This window comes from Diospyros lotus, chromosome 8 (genome assembly GCF_014633365.1).
Source record: "Diospyros lotus cultivar Yz01 chromosome 8, ASM1463336v1, whole genome shotgun sequence".
Classification (NCBI taxonomy): domain Eukaryota; kingdom Viridiplantae; phylum Streptophyta; class Magnoliopsida; order Ericales; family Ebenaceae; genus Diospyros; species Diospyros lotus.
The window spans coordinates 3,584,950-3,603,213 of NC_068345.1; the positions used below are offsets into that span (position 1 = coordinate 3,584,950).

The following is an 18,264-nucleotide window of genomic DNA, read 5'->3' on the forward strand; positions in this document are numbered from 1 at the left end:
TCCATGATCCTCAAAGCGATGATTGATGTTGAGGAATTCAGAGAATTTTCGTTGAGCAACAGGTTAGTCGGTATGTTGAGACGTATTTGTCACGTGTCCTTTATGGGCTCAAGCAAGATGATGTCAGTGGAGTAGCTCCTTAGCGAGCACGTGTCATTGCTACCATTAGTTACACTCTAGGGGTATTGGAGTAATTATAAACTTGAGGGCATTCTCTCTCATCAATACTTGTCATTGTTGCAAATGAAAATCACGACAACTCTGAATGAAAATTACTGCATTTGCCACCATTTTTCCTAACTTTTGTCAAGATAAGATAAATCCATATCTATCGTAAAGTTAATGTAGGGTCTTATCACAATGCGATTTTGTAACAACTTCATGTAAAGGTTGAGGTTACAAAAAAACCCAATCACCTAGCGATTTTTTGCAGCCCATCAGTTTGGTGATGGTCACTTGTCGACAAGATTGTTAAATGAGAAAAAAAAAAAAGATAATAAAGAAAAACAAAGAAGATAAGATAAAAAAAGAAAAGAAAGATAAAGAGAGTTTATAAACGAGGATAAAATTATTAATACTAAATTAGTGATAAAGACATCTTTTTATTTTTTAATGTTAAAAATATTTATATTATTTTATTAAATCTAAAAGATATTACGTGTAATTACCTAAATTCAATATACAGCAAGGGCCTTCAGCCCGTTTAAAGTTGAACGGGCCGACAGGCCCTAAACCCATGAAGAAAACCGAAGGGGCCGAGCGGTGCAAGATAATTCGACTTGGTATCTGAACGAGGCCTGCATTGGCGGCCACGTGTCTGATTGAACCTCGAGTAACTTATCCCCTGAGCTTGACGTGCAGGATAGTTAACGTGAGCCCCCTCCCTTCCTCTTTCTTCTCAACTTTGTCTTTTGCTCCTTTTCACGCCATAAAAAACCCCTCGACTCGACGCCATTGGCCTCGTCCGTACGTTTCCTCGAGCACACAAATCTTGATTCCCCATGGTTCATTCCACTTAGCCGCCGGCACAATTGTCGCCGGAATCTGACCTTCTGACCGCTGGAGAAGAATCGCCCTTGCGTCTGCTTTCTTGAGGATTTCCAGCGATCCAGTCCGAGGCGGCGGAGATTGCGGAGATGGGGAAGAAGCGGAAGTCGGTGTCCACCAGCCTCGACGAGGTCGATCGAGCCATGTACTCCACGTTTTGCAGCGCCGCGAACTCCCTCTCGCAGCTTTACACCCACGCCATGAACCAGCAAAAGCTCACCTTTCAAGCTGGTGAACGCCACGGCCTGGTACATTTTACACCTGATCGTCTCTCCTAGCTATGTTTTTCTTTTTATTCACATATTTTTATTTCCCTATAAATTGTTTTGTTTCGGTTGTTTGCTGGATTCAATTTTTCGAGGACATCGATCGCGCATAATTTGTGATTGATAATTTTATTATTTTTCTGTGTCAGTTTATTGTTTCTGTTTTTAGGCTTTTCGTTGATTTTTGATCGTATCTCCCATTGGTGAATTATTTTGATATTTTGTTCTAATGTCCGGCAATCCTTATCAAAGAAAGCAGACGCTAGGCTGGTCGATGTCAAAAATTTTGATATCACAGGCTAACATATGGGGTTTTTCTTCCTGTAATGAATTGGGTGTGCAATTGGAGGTTTATAAGGTTACCCTGTCCTGATATTGCCTGGTCGATGTCAAAATTTTGATATCAGAGGCTGAAATGTGGGTTTTCCATTTTCTGTTAGAATTCTTAGGAGCTTGTACAAGATTAAAAGCTTTTTTCAGCTTGTGAATGTTGAAAGGTAACTATTTTCTTCAATGTCTCTATGCTGTCTGTGCAGGATAGAAGTGGGTCGTGTATCTTCTGCTCTTCTGCTTGTTTTTCTCAGTTGTTGTCTAAAATACTTTTCCTATAGGACTATATATGTTCTGCAAATCTGCAGTTTAATATTTGTCATTAATTGTTTTAAGAGAACTACAATACGTTTATGCTGTTCAAGGGTGAAGGTAGGCGAGGTAATTTGGTATTGACATGTGACACTGCTTTCCCATAATTGTGCGTGTTGAAATTAGTGATGTGATGTGTTGGACTCTCCTAGATTCAGATAGCTTGTTAATTCAGCTGCTATTCTGATGAAAACTAACTAATACTAGATAGGAAAAGTACAGGCATCCATGTGACTAATTTGTCATGTGCTGTAATAGCAGGCCTGTCTGCTGCGTAAAATCTGTAGTGTCTCATGTTTCTGAGTTTTCATCTAGAAATTCTGATGTTGAAGCCTAGTGCTGTGTTTCTAGCTAGGGCTTGCAATAACGACAACAACAACAATCACAAGCCTAAATCCCACTAGACTTGTGTCAACAACTGAAAAGGTGAAGCATGTGCACATGAACTGAAAAGGTTGAAGATAATTTAATTGTTTTCTTAATTGAGTTAGTAAATGAGAAGAAAACAGACAGATCTTGTCAAAAAGAATCATTTTTTCAATCCTGTATACAAAGCATCTATATATACCGGATGAGGAGGCACATGCGCTACATCCTACATGCATGAGAAATTTTTTAGTCCGTTTACTCTCTCCTGTTCTCACCTCTTCTTGTCTTCCCCATACCTAAGGGCCTGTTCTCTTTGGCGTTTTTGGGCCGTTTTCTGTTTTCAATTTTTCAAAACATTGAAAACGTGTTCTCTTTGTTATTTTCAAAAACGTGTTTTCAAAAACAACTAATTTTTTTTATAAAGGAAACCCAAAACAACAAAATGTTGTTTTGGGTGTTTTCAGTGAAAACTCACTGAAAATAGAAAACAATCCCAAAACACGGAACCCCCCCCCCCCCCCCCCCTCCCGACCCCCAAACCCATTCTCGCACTCGCAAAGCATCTCTCTCCTCTCTTCTCCTTCATCTTCCACCACTGTTGCTGACTTCTCCTCGCCCGCCACCACTGTCATCGACTCCTCCTCGCCCGCCACCACTATCGCCGACTCTTCCTCGCCTACCACCACTGTCGTTGACTCCTCCTCGCCCGCCACTGATTGCCATGGCCGATTGGTTGAGGAAGGAGATGGGGCGATCGATGATGATGATGAGGAGAAATAGAGGCGGCGGTGGCGGAAGAAGATGGAAGATGGGTTGCGCAACCCTAGATGGAAGAAGAAAGAAGATGGGTTGCGCACTTCTGTTATTTGATTTTTTTTTATTTTATGTTATTTATTATTTTTGTTTTATTTTATTTAAATATTAAATTGAATATGTGATATGTTTTGTTTGTATTAATTTTTTTAATGATATTTTTAAGATTGTTAATTTTTTTTTATTTTATTTAAAATTTATTTTATAATTTAAAATATTTGAATTAAATTTATAATATACTAATAAATGTTTATAATTTATTTTAAATTAAATTCATTAAATAAAATATCATAATAACAAAAAAGAAACCATTTTTAAAATTTCAAAGCAAACGCGTTTTCTAGTTTTCTATTTTGAGAAAGCGTTTTCTAGTTTTCTATTTTGAGAAATAGTTTTTCAGAATGACAAAAAGAATGTGTTTTCAAAAATCTCAAAACAGACACTTAAAACACAAAACTCAAAATGAATTTAAAACTCAAAATACAAAACTGAAAAACAAAGAGAACACCACCTAAGTGATTGAATTAGAGGTAGACAATTTTGTTTTTCAGGGCATTCAATTTTGATACTTGACTCAAAGTAATAGAAAAGAAAACTGATTGAAGCAATATTAAAAATTTCATGTAAACAAGTAACATGGCTTCAAAATTAGGGAGGCTCCAATTCTTTTCCAGCTAGTGTTGGTTCTTTTAGGATTAGAAGTTCTGTTCTATAATGGATCTTTGGTGCTGAGAACTAAAATTAATATCTTTTGATGCATATGTTTATGTTTTTGTTTCCTGCTATATTGGCATAAGATGTAACATAGATGACAAGACTCAATAGTGCATTATCTTCTGTGGGTTCGGTTGGAGTGTTGGTTGCTTGAGTATTGAACTTGAGATGGCAACTGTATCATTATGGGGCAGTGTGTTCTTAGCTAACATCTATATCTTTGAACAAGATTCAATTGTTTTCGCTGCCAAAAAAAAAAACGCGTTTTCCCCTATGGGGTTGAGATGATGATCTGTAGGCAAGATGCCAAGATCCCTTGATAACTTGACACACAAAACTTGAATGAGTGGTTGCTATATTTATAGCCAAGTAGCTACACTTTGCTGTCTATGATTGCTGTTGACTTGAGAAGATATATTTCGATTACCAGTTAGAACTTTTAGACATTCATATGTTGTGTGGCCTTACTAAATATATTTTCATTTGTGATGCCTCTTTATATATTTCACTGTTTTGAATATTGGTATGGATTTTCTGGCTACATGGCTATGAATATTAGCACACTGCATCAGGGCTAATCTACCTTAAAAAGGATGGGACACAAGGCTTACACTTTCAATATCTTATGTCAAGATTAGTTTTATCTGACATGGTGCAGTTGTGTTAATTTTCATTTTGTTTGTCTTGCATGCATATCCTTTTATGTGATGAATTTTGCATGTATGAAATAAGGACATAGTTAGAATTACTCTCTTATTACTTCATGGACCCTTTGACAAGTGAAATAGGCAGTAACCATACTAACCTATTTATTTTGTTTCTTTTCAGCCATACATGAACCAGAACTTTTTGTGTTACACTTTTCCTACCATAGGCAACTCTCTCTCTCTCTCTGAGCGCAGGAAACTTTTGTGTAGGAGGTCATTATGCTAGATGTCAATCTCTAACAATTTTTTTTTTCCTGCTGTGAGACACTTTTCAACAGTTCCCTGTCTCATGGATTTCCTTTGCTATATGTTTTGTTTTTGTGTGAGTGTTTTGTTGCCCTTGGGGGGGGGGGGGGCGGGGGAGAGAAAGGGGAGGTCAAATTGTTCATGTTACACATTTTCTATTTTTGGCAGCGACAGCATACTATTTGAGAGTATGATTTTACTATTAGCACTGGCAGTCCCATTAGAACCTTCTCATAGGAAGGTAGTTGAACTGCTGTGCAAGCTTTTACCTGTTCAATTGCATATCCCGTCTCATTCAGGCATTTGTCTTTCATAGCACATTTTTGCCATCTAAATTTATAAAACCCCTTAGTCGGAGAGTAATCTAACAACTCATTTCTGTAATTTGATCTGATCTTCTGCAGGATAAACTTTACCACTGGATTTTGAGGCAACAAGAGGGAGGAACAAGAATAAATACTGTGGAGATACTCAGCTACCTGCAGGTTTTACTTTTCTTATGGTCTACTTTCTATCCTTCATTACATATTTATTTTTGTTATTTGTCTTGCTTGCAAGACTACCTTAGTGACATGTCTGAGATATAATTAAATGATTTTTTTTTTTTGCTGAGTGTATAATTAAATGATTTTGACAAGTAGTAAATTGGCTTGAATTATGTATTCTGGTGTCATTTGTCTTCCTTGGTTTTCTGACTTCACAGTAAGTGTAACCAACCAAAAACACAGCATGAATAAAAGCAGCAGAAGCTGCTGAAGAGGAAGAATATGGTAACCTAGTACAAACAGATAAAATAGGAGTCGGTAGCAAGGAGGGAAGCAGCAGTATCCAGCTATGAGAAAAGGCAGATCGCATATAGATTAGTAGTAGAAGAAAAAATAAATAGTAGTAGATATCCAACATAAATAGATAGAAAAAAAGGAAGATAAGAATCAAATACATGAGAGGAACAGATATAAGAAAAGAGGAGATAGAGAGGAGACAAGCAGAGCAAGAGAAAGGGCTAAAGAGAGCAGAGAGGCCAATGCTCCCTGAGCAATATTTAAGTTTTATTCATTTCAAATCCTTAATTTTGTTTAAATAGGCTTGATACAACTCCTAAATGCATAAAAATCCTCCAATACTAATCTTGAATACAGTAGCCATCAAATACCAATAAATTTCTAGGATGTATTTATTTAACTGTCCTAATAAATTCAGACTCATGAGCTAGCAACACTGATCACTTAATCTCATAACCTTTAAGAGTCCCCACTTCTTGTGCACGAGTTTTCCTGTTTGAGAAAACTGGAGCTTGTGTTTTGCCTGTTTGAGAAGATTTCACATCAACTTGCTTTCTTGAAAGGATCTTTTGATTTCAGACTAATTGATGTAGCTGAAAGAAAACCCAACATGGGTATTATAAACAATAGCAGCAGCTGCAACTGCAAGGATGCAGGCAGGGGAATGAGGGAAAAAATGCAGCAAAATGGTGGAGAGAAGCTGCTGCAAGCAACAGAGAGAAGTTGTGGACACTTGTAGAAAGGAGAAATGGAGGAAGCAGCTAACCGAGAAGTAGAGTATACTCAGAAGAGAGAATACATTATAATGAGAGAGGAGAGAGAGAGAGAGAATACATTCAAAAGAAAATAGCATACAGATGACCGAGAGAATTTGAGAGAAACTAAGGGATAAAGAGCGGACAGGAGGGTTAGAAGTTAGATGAGGACCTCACGACATTTTGTTGCATCCTTGGAGGGTTGAGTTTTCTGTGTTCTCTTGGCTTTTGTTGCTGACCAGCGTTGATTCTGAGATCCCTGTGTATATACTTAACTAAAGATACATATATATATATTTACGTGTATATATATAATATCATATAATTAGCTGTTTTAAGACCTTTTATGTTGTTTAATACACCTTTTTCATTTTATTCTACTTTTTTTTTTGTTCTATCTCAGTCTTGAAATTTATTTATTATCTCCATGCAGACTGAACTTGATTGTTGTGGAGAGGATATATCATTGTCACCCAGAGGACCACCCCAGAATCATAATTCCCAGTCACAGCCTGCAATACACTCAACAAGCTCAGGCTTCATGGCCCCCTTGGGCTCATCCGTCGCACCAAATACCGTGCAGGGCTTTCGCATGGATCACTGCGATCAGCAACCTAAGAACTATGTCTTTTCTAACGCTCTGTCAAGCCCTGTCCGTAGGAGCCTTCAGAACTATCATATAGCACAAGGAGGCTACCATGGTAACAGTGGAATTCAGGCTTTTGCAAATGGATTCAGGAACAATGAACCCAACTTCACGCACCACCAGAACCGGGATTCTAATACTGGCAACTCTAACGATTCCTCCATGGACATGCATGCTGATAGTCCCAGTCATGAGTCTACATACTGAAAATTCTTTATTAGTCGTGTCACGCAACTCACAAGCTTGCTCTCTGCGTGCTGGTCAGAAGCGTTAGCTTTTAGGGCATTTGCTAGAAAAAAGAAGCAGATAATGGGAATGGTTGCTTTGGTTGGCAAGTTTGTCAAGAAAAATAGGTAACATGTTTGTGGCTGCTTGCCTAGCTGCTGCAATATAATTAGGAGCAAACCTATCGAATACACCGATGTTCTATCATCATTCTATTGGTGTTTGGTCTTCTATGTTGCATGTAGTGTTATTTTTCTTGTAGATTTGAATTGCTACTGTTTATTGCATCTTTCTTAAAATTGATATTATCTGACATGTTTTGTATAGTTCTCACTTTAATGAAATCTATGAAAACATGCTCTTGTTATTTTTTTGAAGTTGAGGTGCTTTGAGACGAATTCTTTAAAGCTTTTTTTTTTTTTTTTGAATTTATCAACTTTCATAACTAACTGGTAATTCATAAATCAATAAGTCCAAATTTTTTCTCCCTTATCATCACACTAAAATATCTAAACATAGTTCCAAATATACTTGATTAGTCCTGTGTAGTAAGGTCTTAGGGTTTAAAATGAGTTATTAATGTTGTTTCTAATGAAATTCTAATAGGGTGTAAGGTTGATCAGGTGCGCGCCTTGATAAGATAGTTATTAGGATTGTCCTTTAGGGGTGTCTGAACGATTTTTAGGGGTGAAAAGTTTGAAGTCTAGATTTGAATTCTTCTATGGTTACTTGTTTGGATGTGTTGAAATTTATTTCTTCGTAAATTTATTTTTCTTTCACATGAGTGAAGCGTCCGTAAGGGAGCGTATCTCAAGATAGTTATCGCGTTAATTTTTTTTTATAATTTTTTTTCACTAAAACAAAACCTTAAATATATTGAAGCATGTTTAGATGCAAATATTAAAAAATAATTATTCATAAAAATTAATATTTTTTATTATTAAAATTAATAATATAAATTTCATAAATTTAAATTGAGAGTTAATGAGAATAGGGATGATAATTTTTGTGAGATTGACTAGGAACTTCAGTAGACAAAATGAGGCATTTTTTATAATTTATTTGATTTCATTGATGTTGACTTTTTTACATTTTTAGTAATTATAAAAATGAAAATATAAATTGTCTAAACGAACAATTTTTATAGGATGAGTTAATAATGTATTTACTTTTTTTTTTGGGTCATATATTGAAGAAAAAATTAATAAGATTAACCATAGTTATAAAAAAAAATTATTACTATTATCATATTGTTTGGATAATATTTATTTATGTCCAATTTTCCTCCAAAGTGAGGACAGGAATGACATGCAAGGTGTGGGCCATAGGAATTGATTGATGTTTGAAGGTGAGGGTTGAAGCTATAAATTGTAGATTTCTTTTGCAATCGACAAATGAGAGTTAGCTATCAGGGTCCCCACAGCCAATGCCCAAAGCCCAAATATCTTCACTTTACAACAACTACTTTTATCATGAAGGAATATTCTTCCTAACATTTAGAAAATGACATTTTTTTAGTAAAATAATAAAATATATTAGAGGAACATCTTAATAAATATAATGGTATATTATTTTAATAAATAATTATTAATAAATTATATACAAAATAATTATATATATATATATACATGTAACACTACAACCAAAACCTAGAAGGCATTCGGAATGGTATTCATTTAGATTTTCTACTATATCATGTAACAAAATAAAAATGAAAAGAAAAAGCAGATCAAACCTATAAGTAGTGAATAGCATTGAGTGAAAATAAGAGATGAGAGGACATGATTTATGGATTTTTCTTACTCATTAATTGTTACTTGACCTAAATATATATATATGGAGTCTTCATAATGCAGAGCAATAAAAAAGATGTTAGTAGGGTTATTTTTATAATTTTTCATATTTTATATTTTTATCTAGTTTTCTAATCATGTTACTTTTATTTCAATTCAGATTATATTGTTATGATTTTTAGAATTTATCTTAAGACTTATGTTTTTTTTTTTTTTTGATAATCCAGATATTCGAGCTTTACTTGAATAATTTTGGTGAGAGCGACCTACCCCTAGTTCACCTTCCGGATACGGTCACAGTCTATACACACTCAGAGTGAACTTTCGAAAAACGACTACCCTTCCCGTGGATTCCACATTTAAGTTATGCGGACGGGATCCCCAGAGAGGTGACATGGTGCACTATGACCCTGCCTCTACGTGGGCAATTTGCCTTCCAACCTTACTATTACCTTCTATCTAATGTTGTCTTCCAACAATAATTCTGATTTTCAAGATGTCACAAGGATTCGAACCTCTAGTATTCCTATTATTCTCCTTGTACTTTATTGTTGCGCCATGTCTATAGGGGCAACTTATGTTTTTCTTATGGATCTAGAAGTTGTAAAAGGTGTAGAACTAGAAAACTAAACCCTAATCCTTGTGGGTTAAGTTAGAAGAACTATTTAAAAGTTGTAATGTTTTCCAGGGTTAATTGTCAATAGTTTCACTATTAGGAGGATTGTCTTCCTCATTCTTGGATACTTAACCAAATGCTGGCCCTTGTTTTGTAGAAAAATCAATCACTTTAGGCTGTATTTTAGATCTATTTTACCTTTCTTCTCTCAAGATTTTCTCTCTACAATTTGGTAAATTTTAATTATTCTAGACTTTCAAAGCCAAACCTCAATTTGTCCCACTCATGGCAGCACGCAGAGCAAAAGTTCCTAGACTTACCCAACCCAAGCCGAGGAGATAGCCAAGATGCAAAAGATGAGAGAGTAAATCAAGCAAGAGGTGTGTGACCTGCATAAAGAATAGTTAGAAACTCAAGGAGAGGCACTAGAAGGTGATCGTGAATCCTTAGGTAGAGAAGGGGTTGATGCATTTGGGTTGATCATGAATCATGGGATCATGGAAGGGGTTAACGTCCTCATCGTAAACCCCATGTTTTTCTTATAGGCCTAAGAGTAGTAAAAGGCATCTAACCCAACAAAATTAGATACCTAAACCCTAATCCTTATGGATTAAGTTAGGAGGACTATTTAAAAAGTTGTAATATTTTTTCTAGAGTTAGTTTTTGATAGTTTTACTATAAGGAGAATTGTCTTCGTCACCCTAGATGCTTAACCAAATGCCAGCTCGTGTTTGGTTGAGGAACCAATCACTTTAGGTTGTGTTTCTTATCTATTTTACCTTGTTTTTCTTAAGATTTTCTCTTTGTAACTTGGTGGATTTTGTTTTAGACTCCTTATTCTACATTACTTTGATTTGATCAAAATTTAATAAATTTAACCATAAATATGCAATATATAAATATAAAACAAGTAAGGAGAATTGTTGTAACCTACCATCCAGTGCAAGTTAAGTTGTCTCAGAGGAAATGTGACCCAACTAGGAGAAGGAGTTCTCCCAGGCAATTAAAGATGCGGCTCCTTCAGGAGAAAAAGTCCTCCTGGAGGAATGCCCCTTGTACATGATCTTTATGACAAATAACATCACACACCTGGGGAATAACAAGGGAGGCCTTTCTCCGGGACAAATGTGCCTCGCACAATGACAACCCACCTTACAAAGGCACTTCTTTTCTCGAAGAACTAATTTTTTTTTTTTTTAGGGGGGGAGGGGTTCTTACCAGACTCATTCCATGCTTAACTTAGGACAATATCATGTACATTCATGCATGTGTTTCACGTGTCCCTGTCATCTACACTAAAGGGGTATAAATAACCCTTAACCTTGCATTTTTAGGGGGCTTTTGGACATTTTTTCGACCATTCGACTTTCAAACACACACCTGTATATCTAAATCACTTGTCTTTCTAGAGAAATGTGCCATACTTCTCCCAAACAACTCAACATGCTTTCTCGTACGTTTTACTTGATTTTTCAAAGCATCATACATGCTAAATTTGACTCAAGTATTAGAGGGCTCGCACGGTAGAAATCCCCACATGCCTTCTGATCGTTGACTCCCTTATAGAAGACTTCTCCTAGACAACTGCAACACCTACCCCCATTTTCAATCCTTGAACTGCTCTTTTAAGCTTAACAGTTGCTTACTCTCCCAGATGAAAACGTGAGTTTTCCCAAACAACTGCGAACTCCTCCTAGACAAATAGTTGGCTAGCCGCATCTTGACACTCATCTAATCTTCTTGTTCTTTGCCTAACTCTACCCTAACTTGAGCATTCCAGTATAAATTTTACTTGTATTTCTGACAAGAATAATGTTAGTAGGACCTGCATTTGGTACATAATTCCATAAATGCGAATTGAAAATATTTGTTTACAAATACATTCTTGATATTTTGTTTATAAAACTAATTTTCTTCTATGTTGATCTCATGGAAGGGTTGGACCTACCTAAAATCAAACAAATAATAATTTTAGAAGTAAAATTTAGGTGTAACATTTCCCAATCGAAAAATCTTATTAATTATATCTTAATTAAAAATTAAATATAACCAAATTTGTATTATATACTTAATTCATTGTCAAGTCTTATCTTGATAAAAGTTTTATTCACAAAAATAAAAATAAAAAATGGTGTCACATAAAGATCACTAAGGAAAAGAAAGTATGTATTCCCCATTTGTTTGGGTGTTACTATTGAGCCACACTGGATCAACAAAATGTTTACCATATGCTCGACTTAGCATATTTGAAAAAGGATTCATTCCATGTGTGACATATGAATAAATAAATAAATATTATATATAAGATTTATTAATTCAAATTGTCTCATTTAATTTTGTTGTCAGTTTTAATAAGTATTTGAATAAAATTTAGTACTTATTTGATATTGTTTTATAATTTTATTGTAGCAATAATCACTTTAAGAAAATAACTATGATTGATTTGAATAACTTAATTTCAAGTTTTAAATTTTTACCTTTTCTTTTAACTGAAAAATGATAATTTTTGCTATCATACAAAAGGGTTTTACTATTAATTAAACAATATAAAAAATAAAAAAGGGTTTTTATCTACTTAAAGAAGTATTTTATAGTATTTTATGCCAATTTATATCACGACCAAACAAGTCATTGAGAGGATTAATAGAGAATAGAGGCACTATAAATCAAAATTCTTCTTATTAGCTCCCACGGACATAGCCCAGCAGTTGAGATCGTGCACGAGTTGGTCCCAATGTCTGAGACTTTAGCCGCTATATAGATGGTAACAAGTCTCGTGTTCGAGTCTTGTCCTGGATTCCGTGATTTACCCCCTCCTGCAGAAATTATGGAGCTGAGTTGCAAGGGACCCCTAAGGTGAGGGATTTTACCTTTTGGTCCCAAAACCCTTCTTATTAGTTTTAAGATTATGTTCTAGTTTTGTGGTTAATGCAATTGTTTAATATATTTATTAAAATTCAACTAAAATTTACTAAACCAATCTCTTTCAAGCATTTCTCAAATTTTTTCTAAATGTCAAGTTTAAATTAATTGATGATTCTATAATAATATTTTCTTTAATTATATGAAATAATTAATACCTTTGTGCTATTAGACGAGAATATAACATGTTTTGTTTTTAGTTATTTGAATTTATTTTATGAATAATACTAATTATTATCTTAAAAATAATAATTAAACAACAATAAATGTAAATTATTTTTATCTTATTTTTAACATTCAAATATTTTCTTGTCTAGTAAACACAAGGTATATTTATTAATAAATAGTTTTATCTTATTTAAAAATAAAATGTATTTATTAATATTTAATTATTGTATTTATTTTATTAATTAATTAAAAAAGAAAAAAAACTTTATTAAAAATAATAAAAAGCAGGACACTAGCCGTCGCTATCATGTGCTGGCGCGCCACAGGGGCCCATTCCCCATCCCTCACTTTGAGGTTATATATACATATATATACATTTATTATCTCATATTTTTAATTCCTTTCAGCTTTGTTACTCTACAATTCCTCGGCAATTACGCGGCCGAGCTCGGGGTCTCCTATAAAAGCCCTTCGGATTTAGAAGATTTTTCTCTGTTGAAAGTTCGGTCGTAGATGATGGATTCGCCGGTCCGGCGAGGTGTCGCCGTCAAGTGAGTCGCCGGAGATTCTGTGCCTGTCTCCCAGATCTGTGAAGGACTTTTTCCGGTAGGTGATGACTTTTACCTGTTGCATTGTTGTAGTTGAGTGGGGGATAAAGCTATAATAACGGTTGATTAAGTGGTGGAACGGGTGATGATTAGGGTTGATGCATTGAATTTGCATTTGTTTCAGCTTTTGTTTGTTCGGATGTGAAGATCTTTCACTTCATTTCATCTGTGTGATTTCCTGATTTACATACAATTACGAATATATTGCATGCATTACTTCTATATGTTCAGCTGAGGCTGCTGATTTTATTTGGAAATTGGAAAATATGATACTGGAATTTCTTACGAGGAAAACCTGTTTATATGGAATTTCTCCGGGAAGTTTTCTGTGTGTGAGTGTGGAACCCTACATAAATGCACACCTCTATACAAGCCAGTAGTAAGCTGTTCTTTTTCAATTTGGTCAGAGCGTATTTCTGCTTCCATAGTTGGGAAATTTTGCCCAATATTATGTCCTTTTCTTTATTTTTAAAATTTTTGATTGACTAAAATGGAAGTAAGGTTAAACAATTGCCGTTGAAACTCATTTGGTTTCATGATTATTTAATCCTAGAGGTCAAACTATGCTGAATGTGATTTCTGTTTTATCCATTTATTTGCAATTTTTTTTTTGTTTTTTTTTTTTGTGGATTTTGAAGCACTTAAAAACTGGGACAATTTTTGGTGAAATGAATGTGTTTTATAACTTATATAGTTGCAATGTCGGTGACATAAAATGTCATATGTTTCCTGCAAATGACGTGATCTGGTTTGTTCTATCACATGCATTTAAAACATCCTTTTTTTTTTTTTTGCCTTTTTTTTATGTCGTGCTTAAAATAGTTCCTGCAACGGAAGTGAGCTGGGGTTGTAGTTATGATTGCATTTAAGGCTCCCCCCACTCTCCACCCCTTCTGTGTTTGTGCATTCTAGTTCGAATGAAGAGAATAAACCATAAATTTTATAAAAATGCTATAAAAGAAGGCGAAATACATGATATCTCAGTGGACAGTGAGTGAACCATATGAGAAATGGAATTAATATTTACTGTGGAAATGTGGTATCTCTCTCTCTCTCTCTCTCAGTTTTACTAGCACTATTTTGATGGCTTATTTGCAGATACAGGGAAGGTGGGTTTAGTTGTTTGGAGCTGAAGAAGGCAGCGTACAGGAGTTGTATGGTGTCCAGATGAGCCAGACTGATGTTATTGGCAGTGGAAGGAGGAGGGTTTTTCTCTTCTTCAGCTTCTGGGTATAGCAAGGGCCTTACCCTTCTTCTCTTGGGTCAGAAGAATGAAGAAAAACCCATGAGAGTTTCTCCGTGGAATCAGTACCAGTTGGTAGACCAAGATTCTTACCCTGACCTCCCACTGGCTTCTGGGAAGAAACGGCTTGTCCGTGGTTGTGCTTCCTTTGTCTGTTTTGGTCGCACTGCCGCAGGACTCAAAAGCCCATCTCCCTTGAAAGTAGGACACTCCCAAAAGCAGGAAATTCTCCCAGAGGCCCCTGTTTCTGACAAGGGGAAGGATCATATCCATGCCACTGATCTTGTTGATGATGGTAGTAATGTAACAAAACTTGCTATTAAGAGTAGCTTGAAGAAGCAGAAAAACACGGTTCCAGTTTCTGGCAGACCTGTTAATGGGCATGAGGCAACATGTGATGGGGAAATTGATATCCCTGGTCATATGGAAAGGAGAAAAGTGCAGTGGACAGATACATCTGGAGGAGAGCTTGCTGAGATTCGGGAATTTGAACTCAGGTATTGGAACTCCAGATCTATATTATTCATTGAGAATGCAATTAATTGGTTTAATTATTCTCTGTGGTGAGGGTTTCCAATGATGTTTTGGTTCTTGTGCATAAATGCATGTGTATGCATCATATCAAAGAGGTTCTTCAGTATGCTGTTGTCAATTGCAGTTTCATATTTGAATATATCCTGTAATATCTTTTTCACATCCTTATTCAAGATTAGAATTTGATTTCATGTCTGATATTCCTGTAGATTTAAACATGTAAAAATTAGTCAGGCATAGTTTACGTATGACAATGCACCACTTAGTTAGCCACCTTTTATGTTGATAGAAAATAGATATATGCCTATGCTAGTTCCTATTGTTAATTTCTGAACATTGAAGAATCCTTTGCCATCACTTTTATATGGTATCACCTTATGCGTGCTTAAATTTGGATTTTGATTTCAAATAGCTAAATCTTGTTTTTCTAAAAATGAAAAGAATTTTTTTTTTCCTGTTACACTGGGAAGATGGGAAAAAATCCCCCAATGTGCTCATCATGTTTTCTGTCTTGTGGAGGCTTGAACCTTTTGCAAGTCGTTCATGATCCTCAAAGCTCATGATAAAACAGTGAAGCATTTTTGTTTCACCTAGTCATACGTTCCCAAGATATCAACCATGCATTCCCTGGATGTCTTAAGACTCTCCTTTATGTTTAAACTTGGTTAATATACTGGGGCTTTTGGAAATTTTCCTTCCTAATTTTGTTTTCAGATGTATTTCATTCAATTGTCATTGTCTGACATGTTTTTGAGTGTATCTTCATCCTTCTATTGTAAATCTCATTGGTTTTAGTGGGGAGTTCTTTATAGCCCTTGCCTTTTGGCCTTTCAATAGATTGGATGTTGCCACCTAGAGTTCCAATCCAAATCCTACTACTTGAAATTTGGTAATCAAAGTCTAGCTCGTTGATGAGGATATAAGTTAAAGTTGATTCAGTTATTACTGATTGACTTGGTATTAGTTCTGATTTAGTTCAACCTAGAATATTATGACTTTTCTTGGAAAAATTCAGTATGTTCATCATCAAGCTTTTTTGTTGGCTTTCTGTTTTAATTTTATTATTACCATATGCATATTTTGGAGAAATGATGGAATTCTGTTTTATATATATTATAACTAATAATGGTAGGCAGTTTAGAAACATGATTACAGAATGTGCATGTGGCTGGCTTTTAATGTGTAGCATGCGGCGTGAGCCTTTCCTGCACCCTGTCTCTTTCTATAGTCTCTCTTTTTTATTTGTCTTTTGTTGATTTCTGATTTATATTATTATTCTTTTCGCATTCTTTTCTTGGTGGTTTACAGATGAATAAGATGGGCCTAACTTCATAGGGATAGTATGTTACTAATTTTTAAGAATTCTTTTAGAGCATAGGAAGCTCAAGAACTATTCTACTTCTCAACTGTTTTTCTCTATCTTTTTTAAAATTGTAAATGGGGCCTTTTCCATGGCCTTGAGATAAAGCTGTTCTGTTTCTATGAGGCAAATTTGAACTGCTTTCTGTGTGTTTGTGTTCAGGTTGCATCCTTTTAATGTTCTGTCTCTCTCTCTCTCTCTCTCTATATATATATATATATATATATATATATGAAGTAAACTTGTTCACTAACCAAAGAACCAAAGGTATTTATCAAGAATTTGGTCGTTAAATACTCCAATCATGGTCTTGCACCTCCATTTTAGCATCCTCAAGGTCCTCAACACCATAATAAATAATTTGTACGAGAATATTCAATTGGAATGCTCTTGGACATTTGTGGGTTCTTTGTGTGTGACCTATAACGATTGTATGCAGAGTGGTAACCTAATTGTTTCAATCCCATGCCTGGGATTTCCTATATAGGTCATTAATTGTTGAATGCATGGACTATTAATTGATATGTAAAATGATCTTTTATTGCATAAGTGTTTTTAATAGATCCATACAACCACCCACAACAGTAACAATACAAGACTTAATCTGGCTAAATGGGGCTGCCTTTGTCTAGAATCCTTGTTGAAAAAATCCAATGATTTCTACGTTGGTTGTCGATTATCTAATGCCACCCGTCTACCTTCATTTGGACTTGGGACGGCTGGAATAAGAAATAATACTTTCAACACTAGATGAGTTGAGAGGATGGCTCAATCCATATAAAGAGTGACATTTTGTAAGTGAAATATATTTGAAAATAATTACCCGTGCAGGAAACCTTCTCTTGAGTCTGTCTGCTTCTTTAAGTTAATTCAGTTCTTTGCCTTCTAGTTAACTTTTCAATTGAGGCCTAATTATTGTCTTGAGAAACATATTTTGCCGTTGTTATTTTACTTTATGAAAATCCTTGACATTGTTCTTACTGCAAGTGTTATTAAGTCTCGGATGAAGTTGTTACTCTTGATATTTCACTGTTCTAAATTTTGTGAAATTGGTCAGGTTAACCAAACAAACTTATTTTTCTGTTCCTTCATTGTGATTTTTGTCCTATGACAGCGATTCAAGTGGATCAGACGACGAATTTGATGCGAAGAATGAAAGACGATGTTCGTGCAGAATAATGTAATCTTTGGATGTCCCTAAGAACAGCTTGTGCAATTGAACTGATTCTATTAAGAGGACCAAAACGATGAACTGATTGTTTGAGTTACCACTAACCAACCACGAATGCAACATTTCTGGCTTGCTCTGCTAGAGTTTGGACACAAGAAAAGCGGATTCTTGTGCTTGGGACATGCCGGACTGGGGGGGATTTCGAATCGGGCGGCCTCTGTTACAGTTGTCGGATATGTCTATATATATAAACTACTTGGGCTTTCAATTTTGTCTAGTTGGATCTTGCACAATGACTGCATTAGCTATTGTTTCATCATATTAATCAATTCTATTTTCAAGTTTTTTCTTTCTTGGCTGAGGGTTGAATCTACAATGTGGAGCTGAGTGTCTTATCGTTTACAATTACAGTGTGACTATTTGAGTGCCTGCGTTGCTGATTACCAGCTCTGCCTCTGCAGGCTGCTGAGATTACCTTCCTGTTGAAACTAGGGGTTGTAGTGTATCGTCAGTTTCTTCCCTAAATGTTTTATGGAATTTTCTATTTAATAATAATTTTTTTATAAAAATATACAATTATATTATTTTTAGCGTAAATAACAAAATTTTGAATCCAACTTACCAAATTAATTCTCAT

At 35.1% G+C, this 18,264-nt stretch overlaps 2 protein-coding genes across 2 annotated transcripts; both read left to right on the plus strand.

Moving 5' to 3' along the window:
- Nucleotides 1-906: 906 nt before the first annotated feature.
- On the plus strand, nt 907-7,525 carry LOC127808795 (uncharacterized). The gene is made up of 3 exons (XM_052347418.1): nt 907-1,295; nt 5,209-5,289; nt 6,775-7,525. Exons 1-3 carry the CDS (start codon nt 1,137-1,139, stop codon nt 7,192-7,194), a joined length of 660 nt encoding a protein of 219 aa, XP_052203378.1. The 5' UTR covers nt 907-1,136; the 3' UTR covers nt 7,195-7,525.
- A 5,594-nt stretch (nt 7,526-13,119) lies between these two features.
- On the plus strand, nt 13,120-17,978 carry LOC127808055 (uncharacterized). The gene is made up of 3 exons (XM_052346387.1): nt 13,120-13,317; nt 14,418-15,059; nt 17,571-17,978. The coding sequence occupies exons 2-3, from the start codon at nt 14,500-14,502 to the stop codon at nt 17,638-17,640; spliced, it is 630 nt and encodes a 209-aa protein (XP_052202347.1). The 5' UTR covers nt 13,120-13,317; nt 14,418-14,499; the 3' UTR covers nt 17,641-17,978.
- Nucleotides 17,979-18,264: the final 286 nt, after the last annotated feature.